Genomic DNA, 16,457 nt, shown 5'->3' on the forward strand with positions numbered 1-16,457 from the left:
GCTCTGTATATGGACACAGTTTGGGGCATGCAAAGGATCAAACCACCAGCAGGGCAGATGTTAAGTGGTGCAATTTATTCAGCTATCATCAATCAAGGTACATGACAGCAAAGTATAATGTCAGTAAGCACAAAGGAGCTCGGGCTCCAGTCAGGAGAGGATAGAAAACCAAAGAGTGAAAAAGATGTCTCAGCGGGTGTCTCTGCCTGGAATCTGTTAGCTATCAGATTACCACCAGCCTGCCTACCACACCTTACCCCTGCCACACCTTACCCCTGCCACACCTCACCCCTGCCACACCTCACCCCTGCCACACCTCACCCCTGCCACACCTTACCCCTGCCACACCTTACCCCTGCCACACCTTAACCCTGCCACACCTTACCCCTGCCACACCTTACCCCTGCCACACCTTACCCCTGCAATACCTTACCCCTACCACACCTTACCCCTGCCACACCTTACCCCTGCCACACCTTACCCCTGCCACACCTTACCCCTGCCACACCTTACCCCTGCCACACCTTACCCCTGCCACACCTTACCCATGCCACACCTTACCCCTGCCACACCTTACCCCTGCCACACCTTACCCCTCCAATAGCCTCTGCATGTGGCTCAGCAACTTTCTGGCCCTCATCAGCTCCATCCCTTCACCATTTTTATCGTCAGAGGAGACATCTCGGTCCTCCATGTCTCCCCCAGCCAAGACATCCCCTCACACTGTATCGTGAGGCTGTGCATGTTGCAGCAATGATGGTCCAGGGCACACACTGTGGTGAGTATTGGAGAGCCCGCCTGAGAGATCCAAACACCTGAACCTCATCTTTAGGATCATGGACCTGATGGAGGCATGTGCAGGATTGTAGTCCTCCTCAGCAGCACTCTGCAAATGGTGAAGCTGGTAGCACCCCCAGACCTGTCTGATATCCCTTATCCCCTAGGAGCCAGCCCTGCAGCCGCCAAAGCCCTTCAAAAACCTGTGGCACCTGGGAGCGGTTCAGAATGTAGGCATTGTGAGAGCTCCATGGGAACTCAGCACAAACAGGCAGTATTTGCCTTCTGTGGCCACACATTCCAAGAGTGGAAACCTTTCCAATTGATGAACGTAACTGGCTATTGCCAGGGAGCTCTCAAGGCCACATGTGTGCAGTCAATAGCTCTTTGCACTTGCAGGAAACCTGTGATTGTTGCAAAAGCCAATGCTGTTGAAGCTAGGCTTCCCAGCTGGGATTGGACAAATTGGTATGCTCTCCTGAACAAGGCATTTGTCACCTCCTGGATACACTTGTGTCACTGAATAGAGGATGCTGCACAGGTCTCCACTGGAGCCCTGGAAGGAGCCAATGGTAAAGAAGTTTAAGGCAGCAGTGACCCTTTAATGTCACCAGCATGGGATTGTCTCCAAGTCCTTGCAGTCACAGGTCATTATGGGGAAGCTGGCTGATATGTGCAAACACATTCTGTGACATTCTAATGCACCACCAGTTTTCCCTTTCGATCATTTGTAGATAGCTGCATCGCCTGTGAAACACCCAGGGTCAGGCCAATGCCCATCGCTGCAGTGGATCCTGGTCACTAAATCCTGATCTTAGTGAGGCCCAGCTGCCTCTTACCGGTCAGGCCTTGCTCCTCCTGGCCTTGCACCAGCCTGTGACAGGCCGTCCTTCTCCTCAGCTGGGTGAAAGGCAGGGTTGCCCAGAGTCTGCATCGTCTAGGCCTCAGTGGATCCGGGAACAAATTGCAGGTAAATCATGTTCTTTTCAGGTTTGCCTCCAGCTCAGAGCCACTGAGCCCTGTGCCTGGCCTCATATAAACATGACATCCCCACCCCACCCTCCAGCTGGAGGACAGCCTGGAGGACCAGGGGTGGGTCTTCCTCCCATTCATACACGGAGACATTGCTCTTTGACCAGGGTGATGACAGCCATGAGCGAGAACCCTCCTTCAGACAATATTCCGCTTGCTTCCAGTCTTGATGCTGTACAGAGAGACCATTGCCTCAGCAGCATAGAAGGATTTACCACATGAGCCCTTGTCAGCCTTGACCATTCACCCAGGAGGTTGGAGGTTTGGAGTCTCGAGTTGGCTGCCCTCCACAGCTGTGCCCCTTGGAGGCATCCACCTCCCTCCCTTCACCCCTGTCTCTGACTGGGGCTGATGGCAAGTGGCCCAGAATGAACATTAGCTCCACACCTCGCTGCGCATGAGTCAGGGACAAACTTGCTGTTGGGTGGGCTTCACCATAGAGAGAACACATTGAGCATGGTTCTCACCCAGTTACCTCATGACTGTTCGGGTGTCCCTTTAGTTGGCCAATTGTGCTGATCCTGAACAGCACCCACCTGAAAAGACCCTCCTCCCATTTCGAGGTATCACAGTATTACACCGACTGTGTTGTATTGGTGAGAATCAAAAAATGGTACATGTGAAATTTGAGACTCGCTCCTTCACCTTCTACCCTTCCCCGTCACCCACCAACTACCTCCGTCACCCTTGAACCTTCCTCGTTACCCTTGTGCCTAGTTACATCACCCTCTACATGCCTGTCCTCACCTGATCCCTCCTGTTATCCAAGTCATATTCTTCATCTGTTTCTATGAACTCCCATGAAACTTCCAGCTAATTGAATATCACCCGAGGCCTGCTACCCTATGGCCTCCCACTCCCCTTCTCACAGCGATTGTTCCCCCCGCTGCCCACTACCCTCAACTTCAACCCCAGGGACTCCAACATTGACAGCAGTGACCCTGCTCTCCGGGACCATCTCTCTCACACCATCTCTGCCCGGAAACCACCTCCCCCACGCAACCACAACTCCCCTAGACCAAACAGGCAAGGCCCTTCCCTCCATCCCATGTCGCTGCATCCTCACATTCCCTCTTTGCACGGGACAGTCTGTCTTCTTTCCCCAAACAGCCTCTCACCCTTAGTCTGCCTCCCATGTCCAGCCTTCATGCAGCTTGGCCTACCTGTACCGATCTGAGTCAAGGTTTGTGAGAGTTCCCAAGAAGGCCAAGGCAGTGTGTACTCACCTTAAAGGGTGGAAGAATTCAAGCTCGCAGGTGCATGCCGTTTATGGGCAACTGAAAATGTGAAGTTCTAATTTCTGTCTGGTGGGGGATTTAATTTGGAGGGGGGAACTTAATTCTGGCAAATTGGCTTTTTAATGACATGCTAAATCATGCAAAAGGACTTCCCGATATTGTTTGTCGGGAAACTCGACCACCTTTGAACCACCTTTAAAGTGCTGAAAACATAATTCCTAAAGTTCATCCTGTCATCGGGAAACTGCCTCTTAGCCTCCTGCCAAACGAAGTTCCCTCGCCCGCCGTGATCCCTGCAGTGACGGGACCGGAAGATTCCGCCCAACATTTCAATTCGATGATGACTCCTTATCAGAACCGATGAAACTGAAACATTAACTCCATTTCTCTCCGCGGATGCTGCCTGATCTATGGAGCGTTTCCAGCATTTTCCGTTTTTATTCCAGGTTTTTAGCATCTCCAGTGTTTGCGTTTCTATTAACTTTATCCAAACATATAAAGCTGTGTTTGAGTATGAGCTAACCAAATTATTCTCCTTATTCACATGCATTTATAAATGTCGACTGATGTAGAAACAACTTATTTTTAAATAAACTGAAAAACAAAAGCATCAGGTACATGGGAAGCCCACCACCTACAAGGTGTCCTCCAGGACACCCACCATGCGGACTTGGAAATAGATCATTGTTCCTCCACTGTCGCTGGGTCAAAATCCTGCAACTCGCTAGCTAACCGCACTGTCGTCTCAGATTTAAATAAAGGATCCCATGAAGATGAGTGGGGGAGTTCTCCTGAGTATCCTGGGCCATGTTAACCAATACAAACAAAACTAGATATCTGCTCTTTCATCTCCTGCTGCTTCTGGATAAGGAGAATGGCTGCTGCATCTCCCCATATTAAAGATGTAATTTAGTTGTATGCAAGACACTTTGGTTGTGAAAATTATTACATTAATGCAAGTTCTTTCTTTACAAAAGGAATCTAACTAGCATTGTAAAGCTGCTGATGATGAATTGAAATATGGATGTAGTTTCTTTACTCTTTCAGTGTGCTGTAGCATGTATATAATTCACAGGATTCTTGCCTCTTCATTGAAAACAATTGACTGTAATTGTCAAACAGGTAACTAGCAATCAGCAGGAAATACAAACCTTCTGACCAAACTTCCTTTCCATCCACAGCAACACCGACCACTATCCCGGGAGCACCCACTTCATCCTATAGGGAAAAAACACAAACTCAGCTTTCATCCAGGCAGTGCCCACCTGAGTTAGCGAATATAAGTAGCAGCGAGATTGGTGCCACTGTTAATCAACTAATATGAAAATTAAAGCTCATTTCATTACTTGGACCCGTTACCCAGACACCCCCATAAATGAATAATTCGGATGTAAAGTTGTTTAAAAAGGAGTCCCAAAAATGGATCATTCTCAGGACAAGTTGAATAGAATGGCATCATGGGAAAAGCCAACTTGTGCAGGCCATGAGATCTGAGGTTTGATTTGCGATCCATGCCAAGCTGACTGCTCTCATCTAGGGAATCAACTGGAATCAATCCTGGTCCTGTGGTAGCTCTCTCCTCAAGTCAGTAGGTTGTGTATTCGAGCCTTACTCCAGAGATTTGAGCACACAGTCTAGGCTGACACTTCAACTGACAAAACCCTCTTGGAGTGTATCTTATGAATGTGAATTTAAATCGAGGAAATCAAGGCCCTATAGGCCTGTTCAGGTGGAACATAAGACCCCATGAACTGGTCCTGCCATTCAACTAGATCATAGCTGACCCCTACCTCAACTCCATTTGCTCTCCATTTTTTGATTTACGTACATAAAATCTATTGTCTTAAAATGATCTAGCATCTTCATCCATCTGGAAGAGTTAGATCCATCTTTCACATCTTTCTTTGTGTATAAAACTGCGAGCGGATTTCATTCCTAAATGGCCCAGCTCCAATTTTAAACTGATGTTATCTTGTTCTGGATTTCTTTACCAGCATTTACCAACATTCAATGATGCATTTCACATCGGTCTGAGGAAATGAAAGATCTTTACCACCAGTATCGGCAGTACTGTCTTGGAGAGGGATTTCCATTCCGATTGCTATATCAGTGTGGCTCAACCCAGAGTCAGCAATCTGACACTTCAAACACCATTCCAGAACTTAAGCACATTAACTACGGAAAGTTACCAATATAGTCCCTCGTGAATCTTTTGGCCCTTCCCTTCATTTACATGTTGGCCTTTGTCACCCACGTACAAGGAACCAGCTTTGACATCCCCATCACCATCTCACTTTTGGAGAGTACCTGATTCTTGTGATATTGTGTTTCAGTCACTCGTTTTTCCAGGTGTCCTGCCTCAAATCCAAAAGGTTGGACTTCCTTAATCTCAGCAACAACCACAAGTTAACTAACACCAAACCTGATCCTAATGAGAAACCTGCTCAGTGGATTGAACATCATTAGAAAGCCCAGGAATAAGGAGGAGGACCTGAACAATAATAAGTAGGTGCACATTGACTCAAATTTCAGTGCAACAAAGCGGGAAGATGTCAGGGCTCAGCTCAGTTTCAGTCTGACTCACTGATGCTTTGCGAGAGCAGTGACTGTAGAATCGACTCAATCATTACAATATTCTTATGATTATACAAAAGTATTGAAAAAGACAGTCAAAATATTTGAATTGCATGCCAAGCTTCCCTTATTTGTAGATCCTGTAGAGCTGTATGAATTACACTAAACTCACTGTGGGGATGCAATGCCATTTGAGCAGCTAGTACAGAACTATATTTTGTTGTTCATCAGTAAAAGATTGGCTTGCATTCTGCACGCTGGGAGTTTAAATATTTGGTGGTAAGATATGCATCTGTTTGGACTGAAAACAAAACATGTACATCTTTCAGATGAGATGTTAAACTGAAGCCTTGTCTGCCCTCTGCAAGTGGATGTAAAGGGTTTTGAAGAACAGGGCAGCTCTCCCTGGTTTCCGGGTCAATATTCATCTTTCAACTAATGTTACTAAAGCTCAGCTCATTGTTGTTTTTGGGCGTTTCGATTGTCGTGTTTGATTATCTCGTTTCCAAAATTCCAACAGTGACTACACTTCAAAAGTATGGTGAAGCACTTCAGGAAGTCTAGAGGTCTTGGAAAGTGCTATCTAAGTACACATCCTCTCTTGTAACAGCAGTCAGAGCTAAGTCAATTAAGACCATCCAACCTCATCCCTCTAAACTGGAACTGATCCAGCCGTCTATCCAATTGTAATGAACTTATAAGATAAACAGTTGAAACAGTTTACCAGATAAATCAGCACTATATTAGCAATGTTCAGAAATAACTCAATGTGTTGAGCTATAAATTATAGAAATTAATGTTTTCACCATTCCAAATATACTTAATATTCTGCTTTCACTTTATCTCGACCAACTCATAGTTTAAGAACTTGATGATGACCCCTCTTAACCTTCTCTCTAAACTCTTGCCTCAGTTCATCCTCCTTATTTTCTTTAGTGTGTAATGACACCCAGGACGTTGCTGCAGAAAATGTACGTGGATGAAATGAGCGGAGTTTTTATTAAAAAGTTATTTGCAGCTTCTGTTAGTAGGTGCCTAACATGCTAATCACAATTCTTAGCATTCTGCTTCCTGAATCAGAGAGAAAATAGCAACACTGGGACTCCAGCAAGAAAAGAAATAGATAAAATAATTACACGTGAAATCTGAGTGAAAGGAAAACAGTGAATCCAACACTGAAAGATTTGGTTACACCTCCCCCACACTTCAAGTATCAGTTTAACAACTTTAGTTAATATTATATTTTTAATGATTCTATCTTAACACTGTACATGTAGTTTTAATTTGTACTGATTAGGAGCCAAATGAAAGCTGCTTGATAAAGGAAGTCCAAAGGAAGCTCACAGGCACGTTTCCAGTGCTTAAATTGGCAGTGGCTTGTAGAAAAACTGGACTGAAACCTTTTACAAAGATTTATTGGCTTACAAAGGAAATAAGGGCTATCCTAATCTTAAGTTCTTTCATGTCATTGATGTAATTTTGTAAATCTCCCTCTTTGTGCTTCCACTGACATGATTCTCTGCTGCTTCAGTCTCAGACCCTGCTGCTGAGAAAAACAGGAGGTTCCCAGTTCACATAAATACTGTATCTGCACAAAAATACAGTCCTGCCGACCTGGTACAATGAGGTAGATAGCAAAGGCATTTTCGAGGTCATACTCAGACAAAATGCAGAGTGACCTCCAACACGTGGGTTGGGTTGGGTTGGTCTGAGTTGGGTTGTGTTCTGGGCTGGGCCGAGTTGGGTTGGGTTGAGTTGGGCTGGGTCCAGTTGGGCTGGGTCGTGTTGGGCTGGGTCGAGTTGGGCCGGGTCGAGTTGGGCCGGGTCGATTTGGGCTGGGTCGGGTTGGTCTGGGTTGGGTCGAGTTGGGCTGGGTCGAGTTGGGCTGGGTCGAGTTGGGTTGACGTGGGTTGGGTCGAGTTGGGCTGGGTCGAGTTGGGTTGGGTCGAGTTGGGTTGGTCTGGGCTGACTTGGGCTGGGTCGAGTTGGGCCGGGTCGAGTTGGGTTGGTCTGGGCTGGGTCGAGTTGGGTTGACGTGGGTTGCGTCGAGTTGGGCTGGGTCGAGTCGAGTTGGGCCGGGTCCAGTTGGGCCGGGTCGAGTTGGGTCGGGTCGAGTTGGGCCGGGTCGAGTTGGGCCGGGTCGAGTTGGGCCGGGTCGAGTTGGGCCGGGTCGAGTTGGGCCGGGTCGAGTTGGGCCGGGTCGAGTTGGGTTGAGTCAAGTTGGGTTGGTCTGGGCTGGGTCGAGTTGGGCTGGGTCGATTTGGGTCGAGTTGTGTTGGGCGGGGTCGAGATGGGCTGGGTCGAGTTGGGCTGGGTCGAGTTGGGCTGTGGCGAGTTGGGCCGGGTCGAGTTGGGCCGGGTCGAGTTGGGCCGGGTCGAGTTGGGTTGGGTTGAATTGGGTTGGATGGAGTCGAGTTGGGCTGGGTCGAGTTGGGCTGTGGTGAGTTGGGCTGGGTTGAGTTGGGCTGGGTAAAGTTGGGCTGGGTCGAGTTGGGTTGGGTCGAGTCGAGTTGGGTTGGTCTGGGTCGATTTGGGTGGGTCTGGGCTGGGTCGAGTTGGGTTGACATGGGCTGGGTCGAGTTGGGTTGGGTTGAGTTGGGTTGGTCTGGGCTGGATTGGGTTGGGCTGAGTTGGGTTGTTCTGGGCTGGGTCGAGTTGTGTTGGGGCGAGTTGGGTTGGGTCGAGTTGGGCTGTGGCGAGTTGGGCCGGGTCGAGTTGGGCCGGGTCGAGTTGGGTTGGGTTGAATTGGGTTGGGTGGAGTCGAGTTGGGCTGTGGTGAGTTGGGCTGGGTTGAGTTGGGCTGGGTAAAGTTGGGCTGGGTCGAGTCGAGTTGGGTTGGTCTGGGTCGATTTGGGTGGGTCTGGGCTGGGTCGAGTTGGGTTGACATGGGCTGGGTCGAGTTGGGTTGGGTTGAGTTGGGTTGGTCTGGGCTGGATTGGGTTGGGCTGAGTTGGGTTGTTCTGGGCTGGGTCGAGTTGGGCTGGGGCGAGTTGGGTTGGGGCGAGTTGGGTTGGGTCGGGTTGGGCCGGGTCGAGTTGGGCCGGGTCGAGTCGAGTTGGATTGGGTTGAGTTGGGTTGGGCTGGGTCGAGTTGGGCTGGGTAAAGTTGGGCTGGGTCGAGTTGGGTTGGGTCGAGTCGAGTTGAGTTGGTCTGGGCTGGGTCGAGTTGGGCGGGGTTGAGTTGGGCTGGGTCGAGTTGGGCTGGGTCGAGTTGGGTTGACATGGGCTGGGTCGAGTTGGGTTGGGTTGAGTTGGGTTGGTCTGGGCTGGATTGGGTTGGGCTGAGTTGGGTTGTTCTGGGCCGGGTCGAGTTGGGCCGGGTCGGGTTGGGCCGGGTCGAGTTGGGCCGGGTCGAGTTGGGCCGGGTCGAGTTGGGCTGTGGCGAGTTGGGTTGGTCTGGGCTGGGTCGAGTTGGGCTGGGTCAAGTTGGGCCATGGCGAGTTGGGCTGGGTCGAGTTGGGCTGTGGTGTGTTGGGCCGGGTCGAGTTGGGCCGGGTCGAGTTGGGTTGTGGCGTGTTGGCTGTGGCGAGTTGGGCTGGGTCGAGTTGGGTTGGGTCGAGTTGGGCTGGGTCGGGTTGGGCTGTGCTGAGTTGGGCTGTGGTGTGTTGGGCTGTGGTGAGTTGGGCTGGGTCGAGTTGGGTTGGGTCGAGTTGGGCTGCGTCGGGTTGGGCTGTGGTGAGTTGGGCTGTGGTGTGTTGGGCTGTGGTGAGTTGGGCCGGGTCGAGTTGGGTTGGGTCGGGTCGAGTTGGGCTGTGGTGAGTTGGGCTGTGGTATGTTGGGCTGTGGTGAGTTGAGCCGGGTCGGGTTGGGCCGGGTCGGGTTGGGCCGGGTCGGGTTGGGCCGGGTCGGGTTGGGCCGGGTTGGGCCGAGTTGGGCTGGGTCGGGTTGGGTTGGGTCGAGTCGGGTTGGGTGGAGTCGAGTTGGGCTGGGTCGAGTTGGGCTGTGGTGAGTTGGGCTGGGTTGAGTTGGGCTGGGTAAAGTTGGGCTGGGTCGAGTTGGGTTGGGTCGAGTCGAATTGGGTTGGTCTGGGTCGATTTGGGTGGGTCTGGGCTGGGTCGAGTTGGGTTGACATGGGCTGGGTCGAGTTGGGTTGGGTTGAGTTGGGTTGGTCTGGGCTGAATTGGGTTGGGCTGAGTTGGGTTGTTCTGGGCTGGGTCGAGTTGGGCTGGGGCGAGTTGGGTTGGGGCGAGTTGGGTTGGGTCGGGTTGGGCCGGGTCGAGTTGGGCCGGGTCGAGTCGAGTCGAGTTGGATTGGGTTGAGTTGGGTTGGGCTGGGTCGAGTTGGGCTGGGTCGAGTTGGGTTGGGTCGAGTTGGGTTGGTCTGGGCTGACTTGGGCTGGGTCGAGTTGGGCCGGGTCGAGTTGGGCCGGGTCGAGTTGGGTTGGTCTGGGCTGGGTCGAGTTGGGTTGACGTGGGTTGCGTCGAGTTGGGCTGGGTCGAGTCGAGTTGGGCCGGGTCCAGTTGGGCCGGGTCGAGTTGGGTCGGGTCGAGTTGGGCCGGGTCGAGTTGGGTCGGGTCGAGTTGGGCCGGGTCGAGTTGGGCCGGGTCGAGTTGGGCCGGGTCGAGTTGGGTTGAGTCAAGTTGGGTTGGTCTGGGCTGGGTCGAGTTGGGCTGGGTCAATTTGGGTCGAGTTGTGTTGGGCGGGGTCGAGATGGGCTGGGTCGAGTTGGGCTGGGTCGAGTTGGGCTGTGGTGAGTTGGGCTGGGTTGAGTTGGGCTGGGTAAAGTTGGGCTGGGTCGAGTTGGGTTGGGTCGAGTCGAGTTGGGTTGGTCTGGGTCGATTTGGGTGGGTCTGGGCTGGGTCGAGTTGGGTTGACATGGGCTGGGTCGAGTTGGGTTGGTCTGGGCTGGATTGGGTTGGGCTGAGTTGGGTTGTTCTGGGCTGGGTCGAGTTGGGCTGGGGCGAGTTGTGTTGGGGCGAGTTGGGTTGGGTCGAGTTGGGCTGTGGCGAGTTGGGCCGGGTCGAGTTGGGCCGGGTCGAGTTGGGTTGGGTTGAATTGGGTTGGGTGGAGTCGAGTTGGGCTGGGTCGAGTTGGGCTGTGGTGAGTTGGGCTGGGTTGAGTTGGGCTGGGTCGAGTTGGGCTGGGTCGAGTTGGGTTGGGTCGATCGGGCTGGGTCGAGTTGGGCTGGGTTGGGTTGGGTCGATTCGGGTTGGGAGGAGTCGAGTTGGGCTGGGTCGAGTTGGGCTGTGGTGAGTTGGGCTGGGTAAAGTTGGGCTGAGTCGAGTTGGGTTGGTCTGGGCTGGGTCGAGTTGGGTGGGTCTGGGCTGGGTCGAGTTGGGTTGACTTGGGCTGGGTCGAGTTGGTCTGGGCTGGATTGGGTTGGGCTGAGTTGGGTTGTTCTGGGCTGGATTGAGTTGGGCTGGGGCGAGTTGGGCTGGGTTGAGTTGGGTTGGGGCGAGTTGGGCTGGGGCGAGTTGGGCTATGGTGCATTGGGCTGGGTCGAGTTGGGCTGGGTCGGGTTGGGCTGGGTTGAGTTGGGCTGTGGTGAGTTGGGCTGTGGCGAGTTGGGCTGGGGCGAGTTGGGCTGTGGCGAGTTGGGCTGTGGCGAGTTGGGCTGGGTCGGGTTGGGCTGTGGCGAGTTGGGCTGGGTCGGGTTGGGCTGTGGCGAGTTGGGCTGTGGCGAGTTGGGCTGGGTCGGGTTGGGCTGTGGCGAGTTGGGCTGGGTCGGGTTGGGCTGTGGCGAGTTGGGCTGTGGCGAGTTGGGCTGTGGCGAGTTGGGCTGGGTCGGGTTGGGCTGGGTCGAGTTGGGCTGTGGCGAGTTGGGCTGGGTCGGGTTGGGCTGGGTCGAGTTGGGCTGGGGCGAGTTGGGCTGGGGCGAGTTGGGCTCGGTTGAGTTGGGATGTGGTGAGTTGGGCTGGGTCGAGTTGGGCTGGATTTGGTTGTGTTGGGCTGGGTCGGGTTGAATTGAATTGGGTTGGCTTAGGCTGAGTTGAGTTGGGCTGGGCTGTGTTGGGCTGGGCTGAGTTGGGCCGAATTGGGTTGGGGTACTTGTATTGATGGGTATTCCCTCCTGCCACTATTGTGTAAGACAGGTGGGGTACTTTAGCCTTGCTTGCAGCCCACCTAGCAAAAGGAATGTGAAGATTAAACCTGTAACTGGGGCAGATTCTAATAGACAAACTCCTGCAGAATCTGTAAATGGAACATATTGTATTTAAAATACCCGGTTTTGCTCCATCATGTAATTGTATGGATTTCAGCTGAAGTCAAACATTTTTACATAGTAACTGACACACATCTTTCAACTTATCACAAAATATCACTCAATATAGTTTATGATGTGGTTTAATGAGGAAAATAGGCCTAGAGGTAACATTTGTTACACACACTAAATGATCAAACGTTACTTTTTCCACACTGGTTAGAATGAAAAGGATACCCGAAAGCCTAAAATGGTATCGTTATGTGTTCGCAAATTATTACAGTATAGACCTGTCTGATTGAATAGACTTGTGTCTGACTGACAAAAAACTCCTGCGCATTCCAAACGCTCTGAAAAATAAATAAATTACACCAACTAACTTGATGACATTACAACCAGGAAAGTTATTTGAAAGAATGTGAAGGTTGTATCTGCAGAGATAAAGCCTAGTGACCCAGAGATTTCACCTGCCCAGTTAGAATTCTGACTGTTTTGAACAAAAACAAAGTCTGTTCCACGTTACACACATTCTAAGAATCTTTTGGGCATCAAATGGGGACCTCTCAGCGCCTCTGTACTCAGCATAAATCACTAAAAGCCAAGGTTGTGGTGCATGTCCGAAAGTAACCAGCACTTGGTGCTGCTGCTGTGCCGGATAACAATATAATATCGCTGTGTGCCGGATAACCGCTCTTATCCACAGCTATTCAGGAAAGGTCTAGTGTGAAAGGGTCTTTTCAGGGGTTGCCTGCAGAGTTCAGGGTGGGGTGAAAGGAAAATGCTGGGTTGTCAGTGGGAATGTGCCTCCGGGCCACTAACACCACATCTTGTTGAGATCGTCGGCGCCTTTGGAGGACGGGGGAGGAGGAGGAGCGGGGCCGGTTAGACAAGCCGGGGAGTTATAGTCTCTCGCCTTCTTCTCCACCTGGTTGAGGAGGCTCTTGTAGCCGGACAGCTCCTGCTCCAGGCCGCCCTTGACCCCCAGCATGGTCTGGAAGTCGGCTGTCTGCGCCTCGATCTTCTTCTCCAGGGATTTGTTGTACTCCTTGATGCGGCTGATCTCCCGCTCCTTCTCCTGCAGGTGGTTCTTGTGCATCTCGTCCCGCAGCCGCAGGTCGGTGACCGCGTTCCGGTAGCACTCGGTCTCCTTCCTGATGCGCTGCAGCGGGACGCTGTTCTCCTCGAACTTGTGGCGGTAGCGCTGCAGCTCCTCGCGGTTGCGCCGGGCCATCTGGTCGTATTCCTGGCGCATGTTGCGCAGCGCCTGCTCCAGGTCCACGGTGCTGCTCTCCACCAGGTCCAGGTTCTGCAGGTTGTCCACCTTCTGCTGCCAGTAGATGCGCTCCTGGTCCCGCACCAGGCGGAGCTGCGCCAGCTGGGCCTCCAGCAGCTTGAACTGGCACTGCAGCTTCTCCAGGCCCGAGCCCGCGTCCTCGTACCGCTTCTTCAGCTCCTGGAAGTCCCGGTCGAACTCCCGCTTCATCAGGCACTCCTTCTCCAGCCGGGCCTTCAGCTTGTCCTTCTCCAGCTTCAGCAGCACCAGCTCGTTCTGGATCTCATCCACCCGGGCCTGGAAATCCTGGTAGTCTTTCTGATAGGCCTTCTCCACGCTGCTGAACTCCTCCTTCTCCAGCTTCTTCAGCTCGGCCAGCAGCTCCTTGTTCTTGCGCTGCAGGTTGAGGACCGTGTTGTTGATGTACTTGGCGAACCGCTCGTTCAGCTCCTTGATCTGCTCCTTCCCCTCCTGCATCCCCTCCTGCAGGTCCTTCTCCGCCGACTCGCACGTCGCCACCTCCGTCTGCCGCTCCGGGCACGGGTTGGCCGTCGTGGCCGAGCCCGGCGACGAGGTCTTGGAGCTGGAAAACATCCTTCCGCCCTCCCGCCTCTCCGGCCAAAACGCCACTGGCCAAGCGGCGGCCGTTGGAGCGGGGGGGCGGCCGTTGGCGGGGGGAACCCCGCCCCCTGTTCAAACCCCGCCCCATGGGCCCCGCCCCTGTTCAAACCCCGCCCCCCCGTTCAAGCCCCGCCCCATGCTCAAACCCCGCCCCCCCGTTCAAGCCCCGCCCCATGCTCAAACCCCGCCCCCATTCAATCCCCGCCTCGGACACCGCCCCCCATTCAAACCCTGCCCCCATCATTCAAACCCCGCCCCCGGGCCCCGCCCAATTCAAACCACGCCCCCATCATTCAAACCCCGCCCCCGGGCCCCACCCAATTCAAACCACGCCCCCATCATTCAAACCCCGCCCCCGGGCCCCGCCCAATTCAAACCACGCCCCCATTCAAACCCCGCCCCTGGGCCACGCCCCCATTCAGGCCCCACCCTCACCCATTCAAACCCCGCCCCGGGACCCCGCCCCGGGACCCCGCCCCGGGACCCCGCCCTCACCCATTCAAACCCCGCCCCGGGGCCCCGCCCTCACCCATTCAAACCCCGCCCCGGGGCCCCGCCCTCACCCATTCAAACCCCGCCCCGGGGCCCCGCCCTCACCCATTCAAACCCCGCCCCGGGGCCCCGCCCTCACCCATTCAAACCCCGCCCCGGGGCCCCGCCCTCACCCTCACCCATTCAAACCCCGCCCCGGGGCCCCGCCCTCACCCATTCAAACCCCGCCCCGGGGCCCCGCCCTCACCCATTCAAACCCCGCCCCGGGGCCCCGCCCTCACCCATTCAAACCCCGCCCCGGGGCCCCGCCCTCACCCATTCAAACCCCGCCCCGGGGCCCCGCCCTCACCCATTCAAACCCCGCCCCGGGGCCCCGCCCTCACCCATTCAAACCCCGCCCCCGTTCAAACCCCGCCCCCATTCAAACCCCACCCCGGGCCCCGCCCCCTTATTCAGGCCCCGCCCCCATTTAAACCCCACCCCGGACCCCACCCCAGACCCCGCCCGCATTCAAACCCCGCCCCGGGCCGCCCGCATTCAAACCCCGCCCCGGGCCCCCCCCATTCAAACCCCACTTCCCGTTCAAACCCCACCCCCCATTCAAACCCCACCCCAGACCCCGCCCCCATTCAAACCCCGCCCCAGACCCCAACCCGCCTCAGGCCCTGCCCCCATTCAAACCCCACCCCGGACCCTGCCCCATTCAAAAGCCACCCCGGACCCCACCCCCACTCAAACCCCACCCCTCCCAATTGCAATGAAGGAGAAGCCCAGGCACAGGCCTGCAGCCTTGCTGTCTACTCCCCACCCGCCATCATCACCATGAATCACCACATAACCCCCCACCCCAACACCCACCATCATCACCATCCCAATCTCTACACTGACCACATCAACCGCTATCCCCATGTCCCATCATCCCCAAGAACCCCCATCCCAACATACACCATCTCCCCATCTCCCCGCCATCACCCAACCCCCACCTCCCCATTGCCCCAACCCCCCACTCCGCATCACCCCTCCCCCCCACCATCGTCCCCACCTCCCCATCGCCCCGACCCCCCCACCCAACCCCCCACCTCCCCATCGTCCCAATCCCCCATCACCCGACCCCCACCTCCCCATTGCCCCAACCTCACCCCCCATCACCCCGACCCCCCCACCATCATCCCACTCCCCCCTCCCCATCATGACCGAGCAGTTGGTAAAGCGGAGTTATTTAAAAATCCCAGAGGGAAACTTTAAACAACTGTCTTAACCTATAATTTTAAGTGTTATGTTTGAGATGCGACTCTAAATTCAGGGATCAGACCACCCATTCTTGAGGTTTTATATTAAGCTAAATGAAACATTTTATTAATTTACACAAGTTAAATATATACACATGGCTACAAATTACTACAATCATAACTTTTAACAAATTCCCAAACTAATCTCCACTAAGGCAACAGCAACTCATAGACTTAACCAAAAACCAGGTAAAGCATTTTCACCGTACAAATTCAAAATGAGGCTCTCTTCACTTTGGTTCCTGTGGATCCAGTTGGAGTCTTACAGCTGCTTTTGATCTTACATTTCCTCTGCTCTACGCACACAAAACTGCTGAAGTTATACCTAGCACAGCTCACTGAATGTAAATTCTCATTGTATCACCAGCCTCTTTGAACTACAACTTTTAACAATAAAACCCCTTTCATTGTAAAAATTTTATTAGTAATATAAACATATTGCTTGGTCTCTGCTAGCTAGGAGGTAGTTTTCACCCCACTTCTCCAATGCTCTATTCAAAAGATGCAAATGCACTCTACCTCTCTGCTTATATCTCAAAACTAGTGCACATCAAAGCGCCCAGACTGGCTGGCTTTAATTCAATTGAGACACACCCACAGACTAAACATCTATTTTCAAAGAAAAATATTTTCCAATAATATTATGTACATTAATAGCTTCATGACACCAAACCACCCCCCCCCATCTCCCCGACCGCACCCAACCCATCGCCCGGAGCCCCCCCATCGCCCTGACCCCTCCTCCCCATTGTCCCAACCTCCCCCTCCCCATCGCCCCGATTCCCCTCCCCATCACCCTGATCCCCACTGTCCCGATCCCCCCCCTCCCCATCGCCCTGACCCCCGCCTCCCCATCGTCCCAACCTCCCCCTCGTTCCAACACCCCCCATCGTCCCACTCCCCCCTCCCCATCATCCCAATGCCACCCCCCCCTGCCCCCCGTTGTCCCAATCCCCAATCTCACTACATTAACCTCCACTCCATGCATGCTCGCCATATTCTTCACCATCTACCTCCCCA

General features: G+C 53.8%; 2 protein-coding genes across 2 annotated transcripts in view; both read right to left on the minus strand.

The window, feature by feature from the left end:
* Window positions 1-16,457, minus strand: part of lactb (lactamase, beta) — an 88,721-nt gene that overhangs the window by 39,125 nt on the left and 33,139 nt on the right. The window contains exon 2 of the mRNA XM_078532620.1: window positions 4,199-4,265. Within this exon, the coding sequence (XP_078388746.1) occupies window positions 4,199-4,265 (67 nt within the window). The remainder of the gene's footprint in view (window positions 1-4,198; window positions 4,266-16,457) is intronic.
* LOC144670147 (vimentin-like) lies at window positions 12,577-13,693 on the minus strand. The gene has a single exon (XM_078532621.1). It carries the CDS (start codon window positions 13,627-13,629, stop codon window positions 12,577-12,579), a length of 1,053 nt encoding a protein of 350 aa, XP_078388747.1. The 5' UTR covers window positions 13,630-13,693.

Source organism: Cetorhinus maximus, chromosome 30 (assembly GCF_964194155.1).
Source record: "Cetorhinus maximus chromosome 30, sCetMax3.hap1.1, whole genome shotgun sequence".
Lineage (NCBI taxonomy): Eukaryota > Metazoa > Chordata > Chondrichthyes > Lamniformes > Cetorhinidae > Cetorhinus > Cetorhinus maximus.